The sequence below is a fragment of the Ptychodera flava genome, chromosome 16 (genome assembly GCF_041260155.1).
Source record: "Ptychodera flava strain L36383 chromosome 16, AS_Pfla_20210202, whole genome shotgun sequence".
NCBI classification, from domain to species: Eukaryota; Metazoa; Hemichordata; class Enteropneusta; family Ptychoderidae; genus Ptychodera; species Ptychodera flava.
Genome location: NC_091943.1, coordinates 2,293,084 through 2,314,453, shown reverse-complemented (window position 1 = coordinate 2,314,453; position 21,370 = coordinate 2,293,084). Strand labels below are relative to the sequence as shown.

The 21,370-nt window shown below is 35.5% G+C and overlaps 1 protein-coding gene across 26 annotated transcripts in view; it reads right to left on the bottom strand.

Annotated features, from left to right (window-relative positions):
* Positions 1 to 21,370, bottom strand: part of LOC139152509 (DENN domain-containing protein 1A-like) — a 70,044-nt gene that overhangs the window by 25,168 nt on the left and 23,506 nt on the right. For 9 of the 26 annotated variants that reach the window (XM_070725691.1, XM_070725669.1, XM_070725692.1 and 6 more), the window contains exons 3-9: positions 20,312 to 20,405; positions 16,291 to 16,407; positions 14,292 to 14,361; positions 13,735 to 13,830; positions 9,657 to 9,686; positions 7,998 to 8,060; positions 2,876 to 2,929 (exon numbers count right to left, since the gene is read on the bottom strand). In XM_070725691.1, coding sequence (XP_070581792.1) covers positions 2,876 to 2,929; positions 7,998 to 8,060; positions 9,657 to 9,686; positions 13,735 to 13,830; positions 14,292 to 14,361; positions 16,291 to 16,407; positions 20,312 to 20,405 — 524 coding nt within the window. The remainder of the gene's footprint in view (positions 1 to 2,875; positions 2,930 to 7,997; positions 8,061 to 9,656; positions 9,687 to 13,734; positions 13,831 to 14,291; positions 14,362 to 16,290; positions 16,408 to 20,311; positions 20,406 to 21,370) is intronic. The other 17 variants (XM_070725685.1, XM_070725686.1, XM_070725677.1 and 14 more) reach the window with 5 other exon arrangements.

Sequence of the window (21,370 nt, the reverse complement as noted above, 5' to 3'; positions counted from 1 at the left end):
GTCCAAATGAACCAACGTTTTATATAAGCACGCTACAAGACCGGTCGTACAACCATGTTGGATTGTAGTGAAAATGAGGCTCTCTGTTGTAAGGTTTCTAGAAATTTCCACGTAATTACGCGCGCCAAAGATCGAGTGCATCGTATCGTAATTCAAACACGCCACTCAACCTCAGCAGCACTTATAATAACATCATTTAGCTAAAGCCTAAAAACATAAAGTTCAAGAGTGGAAAAATGGAATCAGATACTCAATATGTGTGATCGAATATATTTTACGTTTCTCAGTCAGGCTAATCAGACACCGTTGCTCTTGTAGCGCAGAGTAACTGTGATTAAGATTTTTTTTTCTCAGAGCTGCTTTCTCTCCATATTGCTATACAATAGTACATGACTTTTTAATTTTGCCATCTTCCCGCTCCCGATCTGTCGAAGGTAGTTTATTTCATTCCTTTTTTCTGTAATTTTTCTCTACGACCGGTCGCGAGGTCACGTTCGTGGCTGTAACTTTTTGGTGTTGAATTTTTGCCGACATTTTCTACAAGACCGGCCGCGAGGTCGTGGCTTTCAGGTTTTAGACTTTTTTCAGTAATTTTTCTCCACGACCGTGAAGGAATGGCTTTCAAGTTAATGACTGGTTTTTTTTTATTTTCTCTCCACGATCTGTCGCCAGGTTGTGGCATTAAAGTGCCATTGATTTTTTTTACAATTTTTCTCCACAAGACCGGTTGTGAGGTCGTGATTTTCAGATTTAGACGTTTGTCAGTAATTTTTCTCCACGACTGGTCGCCAGGTCAAGGCTTTCAGTTGTTTTTTTTTTCTTTTTGTTTTTTCATGACCGGTCGCCAGTTCATGAATGTAAAGTGTTGAATTTTTTCTGACTTTTTGTCCACGACCGGTGGTGAAGTCGGGGTAGACTTTCACGCTTGTGATTTTTTCGGTTACTCTCCACGACCTGTCGCCCGGACGTGGCTGTAAAGTGTTGAATTTTCCCAAAAGTTTTCCTAATAACTGGTCGTAGCTTTCAGATTTTGACAATTCTCAATTATTTTTTCCAATACTGCACCAAGTTGACAGCAGAAAACGGCTACTCGGATTCGCGATCTCTTCCTACCTCCGTGGCGGTTTCTAATTACCGTTAACCTACTTTTGAAGTAACCATACTGTTCAATGTGAGTTGTGAGAACGGGAAAATTTCAGTGTGTTTTATGACTGTACTTTGAAAGGATAAATTGAAATTTCATTTAGTGCCCCCTTGAACATGAAAGTGTGTTTGAAGTTTAATTTAGTGCCCCGGAGAACATGAAAGTGTGTATGTATAACTATTGTTTGTTAGATGAGGGACACTCCATTTAGAGTCGGACAGATGAGTCGTTTCCGGTTGTCCGCTTTGTGTCTCCTCCCTCTCCAATGGGGAACGGTGCTTTGAATTATCTCGTCATTCGTTCATTCTTTTTCTATATGTAACTGAAAAACTAATACTTTGAATTGGCAATTTTCGATAACCATTCTTTGTCATAAAAAGAGTTAACCGTATTTTAAAACCAGCGTTGTAATGGCTAAATAGGCGGAGCAATGTCGTCATACAGTTTTCTTCGGGCGTTTGAAATCCAACATCGTTTTTTTCAAGTGATAGCAGCTAGCTTGCAATGCTGATCAAAATGTTTTGCCCAAATAGCAATCATTTTGGCTAAGTTGAGTTCGTTTTGTCACCAGGCGATATTGAAGATGTGTTCAACCACGGTGGGGGACCGTGGTTCAGCTCCAAACATGGCCTCCCGTAACGTTGTTACTTATAATGGAGCTACCAAAAGAGCCATGCTTGTACAGCTTCCTTCGGTAACTGGTGGAGCCACGTGCCCTTCTTTTACTTCTGAATTTATCGATGTGTCCGTGTATTCGTCGGAAACACCAAGTTCAAAATCCTAGAGTTCGGTAACGCTGAATTCCGGTTCAAAGTTATAAGGTTGGAGGCAAAGCGTATCCATGGAGCAGCTCAATACAAACGTACGGTAGACCAGACCCCCTAGCGATGCCCCCTAACTTCCTCAGCCAAACACGAAAACTTTACGTCATCAAATGTCAAGCCTCTCTGAGGAATTCCGATAGGTGGCGCTTCCATATCGCTAAAATGGCGTCATACACATATGTTAATAAAACATTAATTTATAAGAGAATAAACAGCACATTTTTCATCATTTCATCATAAATGCTACAAAATAATCCTCTTCAACTTTTAAAGGCAGGTTGATATTTGGGTGGACTATCCCTTTAATTATGAAAGAGAATGGTTCAAATTTTCCCCAGTGAAAGTTTGAGAAAAATTTCAAAACTCTCAGGGCACATACTGCCTTGACTTTGGAAACAATTTGACAATATGACAAACCCATGGTAAACTAATGTCAAACATGAAATAATGTCCCTGTTTATAAGTAGTGCACGCTCTGTGATCTTAACCTGTTCACCCCTATTGCCTGTAAACAGGTCCGTAATCACCATTGATAACAATGGGTTTAGATCAAACCATGGTGGTGATGGGGGTTATACATGAATGGCAGTCCTCGTCCTAGATCCTGGACCCAAAAAGAGTTTGTACAGCTCATAAAATGATAACGGATTTTCATAGGGAAGCTGTGAACTATAGGGAATAGTTCTCTAACTTCTCTTATGCGCTTTGCAAAGTTCATGTGGAAGGACTGATCAAACAATGGACAACTTTACTGAAAAGTAAATGTCTCGGCTTGAAGGAGAAAGACGATGTTGCTTTTGAATCTTTTAATCTGTATCATAGTTTAACACAGCATTTCGTAAACAATCGTTTTTCAAAGATGGGAGTAAATATTTTGTGATGTTATGCAAGTAAATATTATACTCACACTCTCTGGAATGGTCGGTAGTTTTTTGAGATCTGGTGCCACAAATGAGAACTCCTGAAAAGTGTAAGAAAAGAGTAGATGACTAAATAATATCAAACAGATACTTGTCTTTATCATTGATATTTTGTGGATAGAATGTTATTTTAAATAATGATTCATACCTGAAGGGATATTTTACAATGATGGTATAATTTTGGATGATTTGGAAACAGCAATGGGAAAATGTTATGATTTACAATAAAGTATTTGACAATTTCGCTTTTAAAACTAGTTGCAGGATGAAAATTTTATTAGGAAAATTTTGGGACACATATACATGTATGGTATAAACAATCGCTCAATGTGTAAATGACTAATGATGTCTTCCTGACTGTCAATTCACAGATTGAAATTGTTTCTCTAATATATGTGCTGCAACTCCTTCAGTCATGATGCACATGGATTGGCCTGAAATAATTTAGCGCCTTCTGAATATTTACTCAAATCACACAATATTTGGATTTCTCGTTTACGTTCAAGTGATAAAAGTGATATTCTCCAACCACTATTATTACAATTTTGCTCAAAATCTTGGCTGTAAGTCACTTTCAAATTACATAAACAAAGAAATCCATTTGTTTTGTAGTTTATAATCATCTCTTTTTTTTAGGGTTTATGGTTTAATGATACAGGACATCACATATTCTTTCTTGATATCCACATGTACATGTACTGTACTTAAATCCACAAACCAACACAAGATGGAAGCTTGATCTTGTCTCCATGGATGCAATTCTAAACACATGAGGTTACAACTCTTTGCTGATGACTGAGCCACAAAATGTCAAGGGATTTGCTGATAAAATGTAGCACAGCTGCTCAGTGCGCAGAAAGAACACGGAAGCCGATTATACATTCACCAATAGGCAGCACACACATATACCCTACACAGTGTTATGTGACATTATGAGGTATTTCTGTTAGCCCTAGATATGTTAATAGCATCACATACATGCATGCTATATTAATGCTGAAAACAGCAGAGAAAACTGTACATTGGAAGGCCTCTATGCTTACTTGAAGTGGTACAATTTCCAATTGGGAATTTTGGAAGTGTACTCAGACAACATAATTGAAGTTTGTCTGCGTAGCCTTTTCCATCCTCTTGCCACTATTTATATATTTCAATGTCAGCATTAGTATTTCACACTAATCAAAGAAAATACTAATGCTTACGTTGCAATATATAAATAGAAAATACTAAGGATCCCAAGTTCAACAACAAACCATGCACTGTGCTCACTTGATATGCATGACAGGGCCATCATGCCATAGAGGGCGCACTGCATAAGTTAACGACTGATGGTCATTCATGCAGACTTTAATATACAATAAGTTAATAAAACAAAAATGTATACAAAATGATGTTACAATAAATTGTGATAAACAAGTAAACCGGCAAAAAATAAGTGTACAATCTGTAATAAGACAAAAACTGCAGGCAGCATATTCCTTGATACAAATAACAATCAATGTCATGACCATAACATTCAAAGAATGTTTGAATAACAAAGCACAATGGACAATATGGCTAGTTTTCAATCGGGTTCGTACTCACAACATACGGCATTAGTCGCCTACCGGAGAGGCCACAGAGAGAACCACTCAGCTAAATCTCCACTCCAAAAAAAGAGTGGTTCATTAGCCGGCTAAGTTGTTACATTTTTCTGACTGCGACCGCTCCACACGTTGTAGAGTTCGTGAAGCACTCACGCACGTACGCTCACTATCACACATCACACACACAAACTTTATCAAAGCAAAGCAATTAATACATTGCTTAAATTGGCCGAAAGACATGACATTGCAAGAGTCATGTCATATTGTATACTTGTTATGTCATGACTGTGTGTTTACCCCTGTGTGCTTTTACTATTCACATTTACTGTGTGCTGCATGGATTTTAAATTGAAATATTTTGGAATTGATATGCATTCATTCGTTACTACTGTAATACTAATTGCCCAAATTGGAATGATAAAGATTGATTGATTGATTAATCAATTGATAATTTCCATTATGTTATTTCAGTCATTGTGAATGAGCCAGACTGTGCTTGTGTGAACCAATCTGAGATACATGTACATGTATGTATCAAGGTTTGCTAAGATCCACATTCGAAACTCCAGGTTAATTTTAAACTGTCTGACTAAACCATGTCACGATGTGATACATTTCCTTGTTTGATAAATTGATAAACCAGATTTTGAAACGTGACCACCCTACAAGTGTTTTCCTTCAACCATTTCTGTAGCTTCTACTTGACACTACACATCTTCAACACAGCATCTATATTTGTATTCACCTATATTTAAGGTAGTACGTGCCTTAAAATTGAAAGACTTCAACTTTGGCTCAAACTTTCCTCAAGGAAACTTTCAACCATTCCCTTTCAAAATCAAGAATAAAATCAGCGGTCACTATGCAGAATTTGGTACTATTACAGCAATTTACCCAGGATTTCCTGATACTTGAAATTCAAAATGGCCACCATCCCTGTGTTAACTCTACAAGGAAAATACAATTTTCGATTTTCACAAAAATTACCTGGGGAAAACTCCAAGAGCTTAAAAATGAGCCCTAACAAGTAGAAGACCAAAAAGTATTGTAAAAGTTTGCCAGTTTGAATACCTGTACCTGAAGTGCATTGTACCTAAGTACAAGTACACAAAAACTTCACGGCAAAGTCCTTGTTTTTGAAAGTGACTTGGTACTGAAAGATCTTAAGCAATGAAATCAGAACAGTGTTAAGTGTATGTAATCAGAGTAACACACATGGAAGCAGAAACAAGTTACATTTAATGTCAGGTTTATCTTTGGGTTCTAGGTATAGTTATGCAAAAACAAAACATAGGTATGGTGAGAAAAAGGTGTCAGCTAAATCATAATAAGTTACAGACAAGCAATCAAAACAACATAAAATATCAATGTCTATTTTTCCCTTATTTCTGGGTATTGTAGATTTTAATTAATGTCTGTATCAAAAGGTCAAAAGGTCTATAAAATTCCTCATTCATATCTAATTCTAAACTATGTAATTATATCTCGGATGTGTGCTTCCTGTCAGAGACTAATTATTACATGCAAAGCACAGAAGTACATGTATAATGTAACTTTATATCTTACAACCATTACTTAATTTGATAGAAAAAAGGGATATAAATTATATCTTATAATATAAGAATACAAAATTGAATGAGTAATGCCAAACCTACACAACATCAATATACCTGTATGAATATATTGCTTGTAAGGCAAAAAGCTAGACTGACCTATTCAGTCTAATACTTGATTGCCTGTATGATCAAAACGCCAATACAAACACACAGCATAAATGCATCTATACACCATTACTGTGATAGAAAACATGCAATTTTACCACGAGTTTCTATTCTCCATACACTGAAATCTCAATGCGTTTGTTTGCATTATTCAGCCATTGACTTTTCTAATGAATTTCAAAATCTAAAATAGCGATGTATTTACGAGTTATGCAAAATGCCTACTGGTGCAGAAATCAAATTATTAGCTTGGATGGTTTGTGATTCTTAGAAGTTTCCATGGCAATGTGTGATCCAGATGGGCTCTAATGAGCAACCTCATAGTGAGAAAGGTATGTCTATGTTACTACATGTACATTTTATACATCTGTCAGATTTGACCACACACCAATTCAATGTTTAATACGTTATCTATTATATGCTGTAGTATTAACATGTGGAATGCTAATTAGCAGTAGTTTGTCATATCCTTCATGGAAAACTATGTGCTACATTGTAAAAATTTGTACAGAATTGTTCTGATTTGATTTGAAACTCAATAATTTCATCTTAATTGCCATAGTGGAATGGATATTTTTTTTTGACGAACTAATGAAGATCTATACAATATTTAGACATGGTAGAATTTGCTCACTCAATTTCGGCATTAGTTTCAGACAAGTCTTTGATGACCCCATAGTTTCATAGTCATCAATTAATGTAAAGTTTTTTGACCTGGGAAGCGCTTTTTTGTTCAACCACTGGATTTGGTCTACACATGTACATTTGCTCTTATATCATTTGATGTCAAAAATAATTGTCTATATGGAAACAATGGCTGTAGGAAATGGCAGAGAGTCTACAGGAAGTAATATAATAATATAATATAATAATGCTAGTTTTTCAATCATGGTAGTGATATCAATAAACTACTAATTATAGTAGTCTAAAAAGTTTTCAAAACGAACTCAAAGATCTCTCTGAAGTATAATTTGTCTTTTTTAGGAAACAATAACCCATGGTAATAATTAAACAAGGTATTACACTGTTTACAATGTAAAGATACCAATTCTTTGTCAAAAAATGCTAAGCAATTTGCAGATTCCAGTTGGATATCAGACTGTTGGCACTGAACAGAAATAGAAGCTGGTCTGTCTTTTTGATCTGGAAACAAGGGAAGTGATGCTGTTTCAGAGTGATTTTTCATCAGTGGATGTTGACAGTTTTCAACTGATGCAGTTTACAACCGAGGTGAATTTGAAATTATGAAGACAAAATCACGGTTGCACATGGTGAATTGAGCTTGAGTTGAAATGAAAGGCTGCGCTTTGATCCCATGATGCTAAAAAATATACGGCGAGAAATGCGGAGAGGAAATGATCAGCTTATCACACAAATAGCAAACTTTTCTTGATACAAACTCATCAGCCATGCATGGCAACACTTACAGGGCCAGTAGCTGTAACTAATGATAATTTTTTTCAGTTTTTGATTTGTATGTCAATTGCAAGTTCTTGTCCTACTCCCAAAAGCATACTGAAACAGCTCCTATTTAGCTTGTCAATGCAGTCTCTACACTTGTAAAATGCAATGTCATTGTTTATTTGGACCGGTATTCAGTCATCAACAATAACAGTGCAGTCTACACATATACAGGCTGAGTTGACAAGCTGAACAGCATGTATCTCAACATGCTTTGAGGTGTACGGTAGCACAAGAAACCATTGACATTTCAAAGAAAAATAGGGAAAAAAATAATGAAAAGTTACAGCTGATGTCCCTGTAAAACATTAGCATAAAGTTAATAAAGTTAATTTTCAAACCTTGTCCAATCTGGTTGTCATTTCCGTTGAGCCTTTCATAAATTGCTGTGCAGAATTATTAACCTAACAAGTGGAAAGTTTGGATAGTCTACAATTCTGAAGTATCGTAATAAAGGGACAGAACCCCATGTTAACACATACTGCTTCCTGTAGAAAACCAACTATGGTTCACATTAACACATACAGAGGAGTTTTTCCATGAATACAATTGGCATTTGTTTTACGGTACTTCAAATGTACAACCTCACTTCACTCAGTTTAGAATTTTATAGGGTTCAAAGACATTTTTGACTATAAGTTCTTCATCAGCTCACACATCATTGCAATTTTATTTATTTTGGAAAGAACATTTCTTCACCAAAAAAAAGAAGACAACTTCACGAAAGGAACCGCTTCATTTGTAAAGATTAGAATCCAGCTCTTTGATGCACAATCTTTATATCATTACATCCATGTTATCAGTAAATATACTGCATTGCACTAACAGCCCACACACTACATTGGAGAGAATGACTCTCTATTCTTGTACCATAGACAGCTGTCTATATATGCTTGTATATACTGATGTCCACTATTTTCAAAACTTATCCACTTGGATAAGTTGGATACAGGGAAGACAGGTTGTTCCATTGAGCGTATTATTCACAGGCATCTTTAAAGCATGCAAGGCCGAGCATGTTAGTGCGGTTAGTATATGTACACATGAAACATGACAGATATTACAACCAAGTTGAATAGAAATACATCTTCCCCTAACCCATGTACTGGTACATGTTGCTGTGTATTAGCAGTACGTATATATAATTTATCAGTTATTTAGACAATCTCTATAAACAGTCTGGGGACAGCCTCAACACTTTTGTTAGCAATCGGTTTTGTAGTGTTTCACATCCCTGATATTAATTAAAATTATGCTTTTTTGTTATTGGACACTTCCTGGAAACCAACTTATCTTCCAACATTTTAGTCTGGACACAAATCATCATATACTGAGAGAAGAACACCAGTGAGAATGTTATCGAATGTAATTGTGGTTTCAATATTTATCCAAAGTGGTACTCACAACTGGTACATTTCAACTACATGTAGCAACAAATACATGTACATAGATGCGCAGTTGATTTTTGCTTTATGCAGTTGCCTCAACGTAATAATAGTTTGAGAAGATTTTATGGTAGGAATGATCTACTAGATCTCAGATCCACAAATTTGGAGATCTGAGACTGGGTGAACAGAATGCACAGCTACATGCAAACCAGGACTTCGCATTTCCTTTAGCATCAAGTCATTTCTCATTAAAACAGTGAAAACATTGATTCATTGCTGGTTGCTGTGTCCCGGTGGCCAGTTATTTTTTTTATATTTTATTCTTTTCACCACTAACTTCTGTTAAAATTCCTTTGTTCTTTAATTGGAACTTGAGGGTAAAGGGACTAAGAGTTTTTCAACTAAAGGAAAACAAAGAATACACGCGATTTACTAGACACTAGTGCTAAGCATTGGACATAGTCAGAAATTTCAAATTTCCTATGGTAATGGTTAATTTTCCTGTTAAATTTTCAAGGCAAAACATTGATGGTTCAGAGAGGTATCTCCAAATCACATTGCTTTTCCATTTGAAAAAGTAAAAACACAGATCTTATAGATCTTATACACTACCTGGTGTGAGATGGGTACAGAGCGTAACCCCTGCAGAAATGAAGAGAACAGAAAATACACATGCAACGATATTACCAAACAAAAATGAAGCAAACACTATAAAAATAAAAGTTGTGCTTATTATCCTTTACAAAAACTCGTGTGGATTTGCATTCTTGATTAGGATGAAACTGAAAAGGGGGATCAGAAATACTACTGGTAATATGATGGAACAGGGTTTTTTTTAATATTGTGCAGATAATTAGTATGAGATGCCATATGGAAGTACCAGGCAAACATATGCTGTGAAACCTACATGTAAGTATGTACTCTTTGGGTCAGATGCAAACTCAAAATTACTACCAAGATAAGGGGTATGATTGAGTACAGGTGCATGATGGTATATGTCAGTGATTCCTTATTTTCAAAACCCATGATTGTTAAGTTAAAACATTTTTCAAAAGAAGGTGAAAAAGTTAAACAGTAGAGTGTGAAAGTAAAGTGTGAAAGTTCTGGAGCATGCTACAGACAAACGTAAAAATAGGATAATACGGAAAAAGCTATGTAGGGCCTTGAATTTCAGACTCTAATCGGGTTGACTTAAACAGAAATGGGTACACAGAAAGGAAATTGTAAATTTTCCCCTGTAACATTTGGAAGAAAGGTGGGCCATGTATTATGAAGGGAAATGGCACAAGAGCAATTACAAGAACACTTTTCGAGAAATTCTTGAGAGACATGTCATAAAATTCTAGGAAAAGAAAATAGTAAGGTTTTGAGGCTTACAGCATGAAAATACTTCACTCAGGTATACATAGGGTTTATGTTACTGCACATCGTACAGCTTTACATTACGTACCTGAGGAGGTTGTTCTTAATTGTACATGAGTACTAATATTTTAAACTACAAAAGTACAATGCATTTGTCAAATGCGAACAATGTTAGCACACTGGTATACACTTCGTTTTAGATTGTGTCGACTGGTACTGAGCATAAAACAGTACAGTAATTCACTCCACTGTTCAAATATTCATTTTCTCTATAATTCATAAGGTGTCTGTCAGATCAAGAAATGTTCACTTAAACTTGGAGTTTTTATCATCATTGTAGACATTAAAGGACCAATAGCTGTTACTTTTATGATTTTTTCACTATTTTTGTTTTTAATATTAACAGCTGTATCTTGTCTTACTCCAAAAGCATGTTAAAACACTTACTATCAAGCTTGCCAAAACAGCATCTTTATGGTAGAATGTACTGTTATTTTTAATATTTGAATTCTAGTCCGGCCCAGAATTCACTTGTCAATGATAACAATGCAGTCTGCACATGCATTGGCTAAACTGACAAGCTGAATACTGTACATCTCAACATGCTTTGGGGAGGAGAATAAGAAACTGTAATTTGCATTAAAAAAACTGTGAAAAAATTCATCAAAAGTTACACTACTGGCCCTTTACAGGCACACTAGCTGTAATCCTTTTCTTTATATTTTCATTAATTTGTTCTCAGCAAGCTAGAGCATTTTCTTCTACACCACCTCCTTAAACTTATGCCAAAATACACAGTATTAAAGCATTGTACATGTAAACAAAGTGCCTTGTGTACAACATGCGAATTTACCATTGGCAACTGATTTTCTAGTCCAGTCGAAATTTCAGTTGTCAACAGTTACATTGCATATTACACACATACAGGCTGTGCAGATAACTGGACCATACAGCATTTTAACATGATTATTGCAATAAACTGGGAAGCTCTATCTACCAAACAAAGAAAAATAATCACAAATACATGAAAAGTTACAGCCATGGGACACTCAACAGAAATAAAGAGATAAAGTACCTGTATTAATGTTTGATATACTGTCATTGGCTGATTCACGGAACTTTTACACATCAAACTACATGAATATGTTGAAACACTTGAGGTAGTGTATGTCCTGGGAACAGATATTCTGACTCTCAAAGTTTTACATACTTTTTTGGCCTACCATTTGTTGGGCTTATTTTTAAGCTCATTGAGGAACGCGAGTTTTAACTGGTTCTCCTTTTATGGTAATTGAAAATTTAATTTTACTCCATAGAGTTTCAACAGGGATGGCAGCCATTTTGAATATTAAGTGTCGGTAAACCTTGCTTGTTGGTTTCTCTAGTGCCAAGTTTTGCACGGTGACCCCTGATTTTTATTCTTGATTTCAAATGAGAATGATTGAAAGTTTCCTTACAGAAAGTGGATTAAAAGTTTAGGCCTTAAAATTTTGAGGCGCCTGCCACCGTAATGTATTTTATCACTTCTTGTATCAGCATCAGCATACCAATGACATGGTGAAGATGGAAAATCACAATGGTGCACATCTCAACAGATGTTCATATATCAGACATTATACAAGTTCAGAGAATTTCTGCCAAGGTAAATGAAATGTGTAACATCACCGTTTATGTAATGGCAAATGTATCTAAAATCTTCTACATACATTAGCGCATTGCTGTGATAACATTCATAGTGTGATACATTCAGTCATTGTTATACAGACAAAATACTCTACACAATGTTGTACAATGGTTTTATACTGTATCATTCCCATGCTAAATTTGGCAGACAACGAGCAAAGACACATAGCATGGAAGCCGTGAAAAAAAGGTACTTAAAAAATCATGTGTATGAAGCTGTATGCAGTTTACTGTATGAAATCTCAATTGCCACAACCATATGCAAACATATTACGTTGAACCACTGTACCAGTCAATGATGCAGAAACATTGGCAATGTAGATACAACATAAACAGCCAACAGTATCACATTAACCCCCCAAATGTTTACCCCATCACAACAGTGATAAGTTGTGGTCTTACAATATCACATAGAGAAATTTGACAATTTCTAAATAATCAAGACATAGTTGTACATCCAGCCTCTAACAATCTGTAACCGCTACACATACAGCATTTTACATGACAGGTTGCTGTGTTCATGAATCCATTGTAGATTATGCTCCTGTTTTGTCCTTGAGACATTTTTTACTATTTTCTGCGTTATTGTGAACTAGTTCTCTAAATATCTGATAATATTGCTCGCTTTTTTTCCAATGGTGATATGCAAATTTAGTAATAATTTTGAATATTTTTTGTTATGCAAATAGTCAACACTGTTTCTCAAATGACAGGAGAGAACACTGATTGCAGATATCAAACCGGCTGCCAGCCTTTGCAGTGGTTATCTTCTTTCATTATTTTTTTCATGACACCATCTGGCATCTCTGACAAGCATAATTTCAATGTTTGCAGCTGTACATATATGGCTATTTCAAATGCATTTTCCCTTTCTTTTGAGCATTGAATGAAATATGTATGGTAGCCGACAGCTTTTAGCTTTTTGTTCAAAAACATTCACTTGGCGATGTCTTGGCAAATACAATGTGGTAGCATGGTGGTGACAGTACTGTTCTTATGCCAAAACCTGAATACCAAATGCAATGTTTATGATGATAACTTCATGTAAAGTTTTGATCTCTGCACTGTCACACTTTATTTAGAAAACCTTCCTGCGTGACACCAAGTGATACCCAATGAAATACACAGACATATATTACAGCCTTTCTGAGTAAGCCTTAACCCTTTGAGTGCCATAATTTTTCCCTCCAAAATTTTAGTGCAACATTTTGTAAATTCTTATGTATTTTTCTATAATTTTCTGATAGTTTTGGACTGCATTGACATGATTTCTTATTGGCTTGTTTTTTATCAAAATTTCTGAAAAATTGTGGAAAAAATTGTTTGGGTTTTATTCTACAAAGGTGACAAAAATTGACTTTGGCACTCAAAGGGTTAAGTCTAAAGTGAATAACAGTGCAACTCCTGTGATCTGTTCATTGTTATAATATTTCAAGGAAGTATTCACCCAAATTCATTCAACCATTGCATGAATTCAAAAACTTCCCATTTCTCCTTTTCGCCACTAACTTTTTCAACTATTCATTCACTGAAGAAGTCTGACTGAACAGGAATCTGATTGGTGGGTTTTGGAATACCTGCATGAAGGTGTTAAATATTTGATGTTATTTCCTTGTACAGATCATTGTTTAGACCACAGACTTACCATGCCTTCTATACGCGTCTTTATTGTGACTTCAGTGCCCGGTTCCGGGACAGAGTAGCAGTGAAATGCATCTACAAGGACCATAGCTTCGTCACCCTGAATGGAAAAGTTCAATGAACTACGTTGATACACATTTTGGCATGTATAGACTCCATACGTGATCACTTTATGCTGTGTGCTATATTACTGCCATAGAGACACAGATATTTCAAAAAACATGTTACTATCACTTTCTGAAAATTGATACTTTAATAAAACTCTTTGACTGTAACCCCAGCCTGACCCTGGAATGAGAAATTTGGTGAAAAATAAATATCAGTGCACATTTGGACACAAACTGGTACTTGTATTAGTATGTCACTGAATTTTTATATCAATAACAATTTTGTAAGATCACTTTTTGTGATTGCATATCATTAACAATTTAGGAAATATACATTATTAATATTATTACTGTAGGTTGGACCACAATGGTATGCTACTTTCCGAGCTGGGAAAGTTTTGTCAATTACTTGGTAATGACTTGTCACAATTTTCCGAAATCAAGGTCAACTCACCTGTTTTTTACACATCATCTCTCCAAGAGTGTTCAGAAACTTGTAAAATATTTCAAACCATGGTAAGTAACTACAGAAAAAAAAATAAAAATAATTAACATGACGTAAAAGCTGCCTTTACTGTCAAAGGTTTGGCTATCCTATCACAAACTTTTTTGAACTTGTTGGGCTGCCAGCTCTTAGGCTCTACAAAGTCGCTGTCCATACCTGGCTATGGTTTCTGTCCAGTTCAGTACTAGTGTAGCATTCTTTATGAAAGATCATGCTACGCTACCAGACACAAGCAACTGTACATTTCTGCAGAGTCTCAGGTGATACGAATATTTTATGTACAATGGGTGATGTGCAAAACATTCAAAAAGTACTGGTTATTCTGATTAAGGTTGAATGCGCCAAAGGGACAGAAATTCAAACCCTCAGTTTTTTCAGTACTTTTCTGTTCTACCACTTGTGGGGGCTAATTTACAAGCAAGAAACAATTTTAATGTCGTAGTTTTTCAAAATTCAAAAACCTTATTTTTCCCCATAGAGTTAACACAGGGATGGCGGCCATATTGAATTTAAATTTCAGTAAATGTTCGGTGATTTGCTTTTCTGGTACTAAATTTTGCATAGTGACCCATGATTTTCATTCTTGATTTGGTAAGAGAATGGCTGAAAATCTCACTGAGGAAAGTTTGAGCAAAGTTTAAGTCTTTCACTCTTGAGGTGCATGCTACAACAAAAATGAAGTAGATATTGCCCAAGAGCAGTGACAAAAAGGATAACAGTACGGTTTGTGCTTGGATTGTTTGTGAGTGTATCCTTCAAGCAAGACTATTGAAGAACCCAAGCAGGTAACAGAAACTGAGACAGGAAGTACTATCTCCTCTGAGAGGACACAGGTTTAACCTGTTCTCACATGACTTTGGTATTGTCTCCATTGTTTGCAATACCGGTACAGTGGGTGGAGCAACATGCCAGGAAATAACGTGAAGACAGATACATTTCAAACTTCTAAACAGCAAAATAACACTCTTTTTCTTTCTTTTTTTTATCAAATCAGCATTGATGAATGCCTCAAATTTGAGTCCCAGAAGATGAAAGTGATACATTCCATTGTCATATACAATGCTTGGATAAAGTCGGCAAGAATCATAGACACAGTCATAGACACAGACACAGACACAAACACACATATGTACAAAAATATATACTGGTATAATATACACAAAATATATATATATGTATATCAGTGTTGCAGCCAGGAATTTTAAATCAGGGGACACTGTGTCCCACTACAGTTTATTTTGGGGGACATTTTGTACATTTTGGGGACAAAAAAGTTGTCCATCAAATTTTGTATTATTTTACAACAAATTAGTTTCACTGAACAAATTTCAAGCTACTGGGACCGTGTCACTATGCTTGAATTTCAGGCAATTGTAGCAGTCTACCGTATCTCCCTATCTGTCGCCAATCAGAACTCAGACGGACTACGGTCAAGCAAATTATGATATCAAGTGTAATGTTTTAATTACTTTTCACCATGGCTAGCTCCGACAGTACGTATTTAAAGGGCAAGCCTGGAAATAATTATGCAAAACAAAGGTCATCGTTTAGTAACAGATATTACTTGTAGACTACATCCAACACAGTTGACACACGAGTGCGCCCGAGGTGACCTGCAATACGCAAGAATGAGGGACAACGGGTTCCGTTTTGGGGACATTGTCGCAAGGGCGCGTCCTGGCGGCAACACTGGTATATATTCAAATTTATATTCATATGTCTTAGCAAAACATTGCAGGAAAAAACTGTGTCCATGTATTTTGTTTCAGTAGGTCTTCAAGTGGTCCAGTTTGATAATATATGTTATTTATGAGCGTGTTTGTTTTACTGTTTAAATAAACTTGACCTGAGAGAGCAATATATGAATTTGATGCAAGAAGGTCACTAGGTTGGACCAAAACTATGAGAAAAATAGAAACAATTTTTTGTGAGTAAAACCAGCACATACCTTAGTATACAGAGACATGTCTGAGCTCCTGGAGGATGCCGGCAAAATCCATACCTGTATTTGCCATCGATATCGGTCAATACAAATGTAAATAACTGACCAGCTGGGTTATAGCTGCTGGAACAAAAAATCAAGAAAGTTCCATAAATCATCAATATGTCTGCATGTTCATTGGAATTCTTGAAATGTGACTGCGGTGGACTGCACACAAAAATACATGTTTATTTCAAAATGTACTCTGAATATTAAGTTAATGCTCTCTCTAAAAATCAAGTCTGTGTTCTCTCTCAAAGCAATGGATGGGCACATATTGGTAGTTAATTTGCAAACATTTCATGTTTATGAGTTTCACTATTAGATAAATGAAATTGAAGAGCTACAATTTTACGATGGCCCTAGGGTGAACACTTGGAAAATACTGTGTCTGTCTGAACATAAATATATGTACCCGGTATATGTAGACAGTGCATCATTTACAAAATCCACACTGTCCAGAAATCTTTTTAAACAATGACATGTTCATGCTACATGTACTTGTACGTATGTTATGTTAACAGACTGCAGCAACAACTATCCATCATTATCACAGATCATGAGATCTACAAGGAAAATGAAATGGAAATAATATCATCTTCCTACGAAACCAGAGTAAAGTGATACAGGAAATATTACACAAGAGTTGCCTGTATGATAATTTCAAAAAGATATTTTGAGCTGTGATACACCCTGTACATCTCCGTTCTCTGTGCACATTGCTCTATTGCAAAAATATCGGATTAAAAGGTGATACTGGGGTCTTGGTGTCGTATTTTATCAAGGAAAGAACAAAAGCATAAACAATATTGCTACATAAATTAATTTTATCATTGTAAACCAAATGTAAGCAGACAATATGGCCCATATACAGTACCAGTTACTGGGAAGTAGATTCTCACATACATTTATATTAATGTATACACAGCCTGGCAATATAGTCTAGGTAGTGTTATCATACTGTAGACAGACATTCCATATACACATCTATATAATATAACTGTAATGGACACTGGCTATACGGCCTACTGGTTCATGTAGTGTTTATCATACTACAGCCAGAGATACCACATACATATCAACATAATATCACAGTTGTGTACAAGGGCAATATGGTCTACGTATACATACATGTATGATGGTATTATATCTCACCACAGTTATTGTAATACTGGTAGTGTGAGAGGGGTACCTTGATATTAAGATTTCATTGATCTACTGATCTACTATATATCTATGTACATGTATGATTTGTCTTTCAGAAGGGCAGCTACTGAATTTTGGGTTTGTTGTTATATACTGTATATGTCTATAACACACATTTGTATATCTACAATATGTCAGCACATTGGCAGTGTTAGCAACAACAAAGTTAATACAACTCTAATGTTCCCAATGTTGACGTACAATATACATGTACATGTATACTTTACATGAACTTTCCTTAATCATTATGCTACCAAATTTGGTGTAAATATATTCTCTAATGTTTTCGACAAGGTGTAATGGATCTGTACGTACATGACAAACAGTACTGGTTAAATTATATAGGGCAATGTGATCTGAAAGCTTTTCGCACAGACTCTATACTATGGCTAACAAGAACACTGTATACAATAGCCTTCTTATAGACATGAACACTGTAAAATGTCAATTTGTCAAAAGAGAAAGAGAAGTGTATTGAATATCAAATGAAAGTTTTACATATTTCTGAAAACAAATTTGCAATATATTGTACTCCATTTGTTTCACACATCGTTGAAGATCAAACCTGTCTAAAAATTGAAAGTTTTAAACTTTTGATTACACTTTCCTATGGACTCTAACAACCATTCCTACGTTAACTCTATGGGTAAAAATACATTTCCGTTTAATGAAAAAAGTACTGATAGTGAAAACCTGAGTTACTCCAAATGCTTCAAAGGGACTCCACACAAACAGCAAACTAGCAATTTGAAAGTATCAAATTTTGAGAATCTGATCATCTGTCTCCAAGGTGCATTCTACCTAAATACATGTTATGAAGTTTTCTCAGTATTCTGACAGTATAATTCTGCTGTGTTGTGTCTTTCACTTTCAGTAACACAGGCAGTAAGGTGAATTGCACACAATTAAATGACTGGGGTTGGGTACAGAGGTGTGTGTTCTATATGTTTCTTTGTGTATGCATACGGAAACAATTTATTTCTTGAATACTGTATTGCATTCACAGAGCACGAAAAGCTAACATCTACGGCATGCATGGACATTGTATAAACATTCATTCACAGTTGGCCAGTACAGTTCCTGTTAGCATTCTTCGTGAAAGAAGCTTTTTCTTTAAACATTCAGCTGGTTTTTCTCCAGAACTTTTCTTACCATAAACGGAGATGTGCCCTGCTTTCTGAGTCATTTATCAACAATGCTGTATTTCACCTCACATACATACAGCATACTGCCAATAACTTGCTAAGCCTTAATGTTCTGCTTTAGACTCCAAGAGGCCCATCAGCAGCAAGCGATTACATTATTTTCATCATTTTACTTTCAAACTAACATTCCTTCATGTAAATATAATGTACCAACTATTGAGTTAGAAGTTTTGAACATAATGTACATGTGTAGCTGTGTATGATAATAATCTACAGGTACAACATCTCTCAGCTTGACCACTCAGTACAAACGACGGAATAAAAAAGATTGTTCCAAAAAATTAAAACTTGACAAAACAGAATAGAAGGTATAATTTAAAATGTTTCCATTATTTGCAAAATATGAAGCTCTACTGAACCGTACACAGCTACATGAACATGCTGCAAAAGGTAGAGCCAGAAAGATAACATAAAATGTGCCAAAGTTTCATCGTCAATATCTGTCCCTTTGTTGACTTTGTCAGGGTTACCAAAAGGGTTGTAACCTTTTGTTGACAGTTCATCTCTATGATTTAGTGCGGCTGTAGGGGTCAGCCTTTATCATGCACTGACTCCATCTTTGATTATTTGTTTTTTTCTTAATGACTGCTTCGTGACAAATATGTAATTTCTTTCCTATGATTTAGTTTCAGTGATAAGACTATGTACGTGAAACTACAGAGCAGGCCAACCTATTTCTGTCTGCTCATTAGCATAGTACACGGTTCAAGAGAACTAACTATGACATCAGACATAATTGAAGAACTACAAAATTTGCATATTGTATGTGTTTCTACTGAATTGAGTTTCACACTTCGTTTGCTGTGTCTTTTAGCATTTTTCTTAAGATGGATTGAAATCAAAAGCAACTGGGTAAAAATGCTTGACGACATGTGACCACAGAACATTTTAAAAACATTGGTGATGAACATACAACTTCAATTCTAACAACTAAATAATTTTTGACTAGCAAGTCACATATGACCACCAAGACAGACTACACAAAAACCATGAACAATCAATTGAACATATCACCAAGGATTGAAATTATGGCATTTTCAAAGAGTACAATATAGCATGACAATGGGAATCATAAACATATCTCCGAAGATTGGATGGTATTTCCGGGGAAGCAAAATGCAAAAAGAGTAGCTACATTAAGGTGGCTTTGACAATTATTATGATGAAACATTCTATTACAGGTTTTCATACACCTCAGTTATACAAGCACAATACATGTATAATTTGCTAAATAATAAATCAATTGAAATCTTCTTTACTGTTCAATGTGGCTATACAAGTATTGGAGACTTCCTCTAATCAATTACAATCCTTCTAACCAGCAAGATGTGCATTTTTGTCGTACAAAGTACAGGAATCTTGCCTGAATATCCAAACATAAAGTTAATACTTGACTTGTCAAATATAATTCTACCTCCATGTACTGAATGGAACCCAGTTGCTGCCCCTGAGATGAAATGACACATACAGTAATGTACTCTTCCACTGAGGCTGAGTGAGTTTGTAAATTTTTGAAGAATAATACAAAGATGTGATTATCACATAAACCAAGTGTGTTTGTGCATGCAAGTCAATACCTGGAAGTATCATAAGGGAAGCAAAACACAGGGAGCTGCTTCAGTGCTCCTTCATCTTCATAATTTTCCGGGAAAAGACGGACAATTGTCGGCTCTGAAAATGAGAAAAAAGAGAGAAGCCATGTATAAGTGCACAGTCCATATTTACAATGTATCTAATATTTCTAGATCTCCAATGTATCTCATACATGTATACATGTATGTTATTATAATTTCAAAATTCTTCAATGACTCATTGGCCATTTGTTGTTTTTACAGTAACTTCCACCTCAAACCTGACACTCTTGTTTTATTTTGATAGATCCTCAGTGATTCAGACTTAATCCAAAAATCTAGCAACATATTTACAATGTACATAACCCAGGGTTCTCATCGAGGGGGTTTTATTAATGAGTTTCCCCTTCCCCCTGTTTTTCACACCTTCTATTCTTATGGTGATAACAAACAAAACTCCATTTTCACAACAAATGAATATGCAAATTGTTATATTGGCCACGCACTCCATCTTTCCAAGCAATGAAAGGCACTGTACAATAATAATCGCAATTTCAAAGGAAAACCTATAGACAGAAATACCTCATAAATCTTCTTAACACCTTAGTTAATCCCCATCCCTGGCCTTTTTGAACCAGGGCAGCTACACCATTGTGACTGTCTATGTTTTTTGATCATAGATATGGTGGCCCTTTGATTACAGAAAGTACATTTTTCAAGAATTTTCAGGATTTTGCAGCAGTTTTTCCGGATATGCAGGCAATTTTCCTCCATTTATTTTTTTGTTTACATCTTTCAAAAGTTTAAACTGAATAAATACAATTCTTTTGGAACTTCAGGCATACTGTAATTACAAGTATTACAAAATTGAATCACTGTAAATGCAACTTGTACTCTAGTGACAGTGAGCTACATTTAACCCTTTGAGCACTGTAATTTTCCCCCAAAATGTCAGGTTAACACTTTACCAGTTTTTATGAATTTTTCTACATTTTTGTCCATGATTTAGGACCAAAGAGACAAAAATGTTCATGGGCTACAGTTTTTGACCAAAATTTTGTGAAA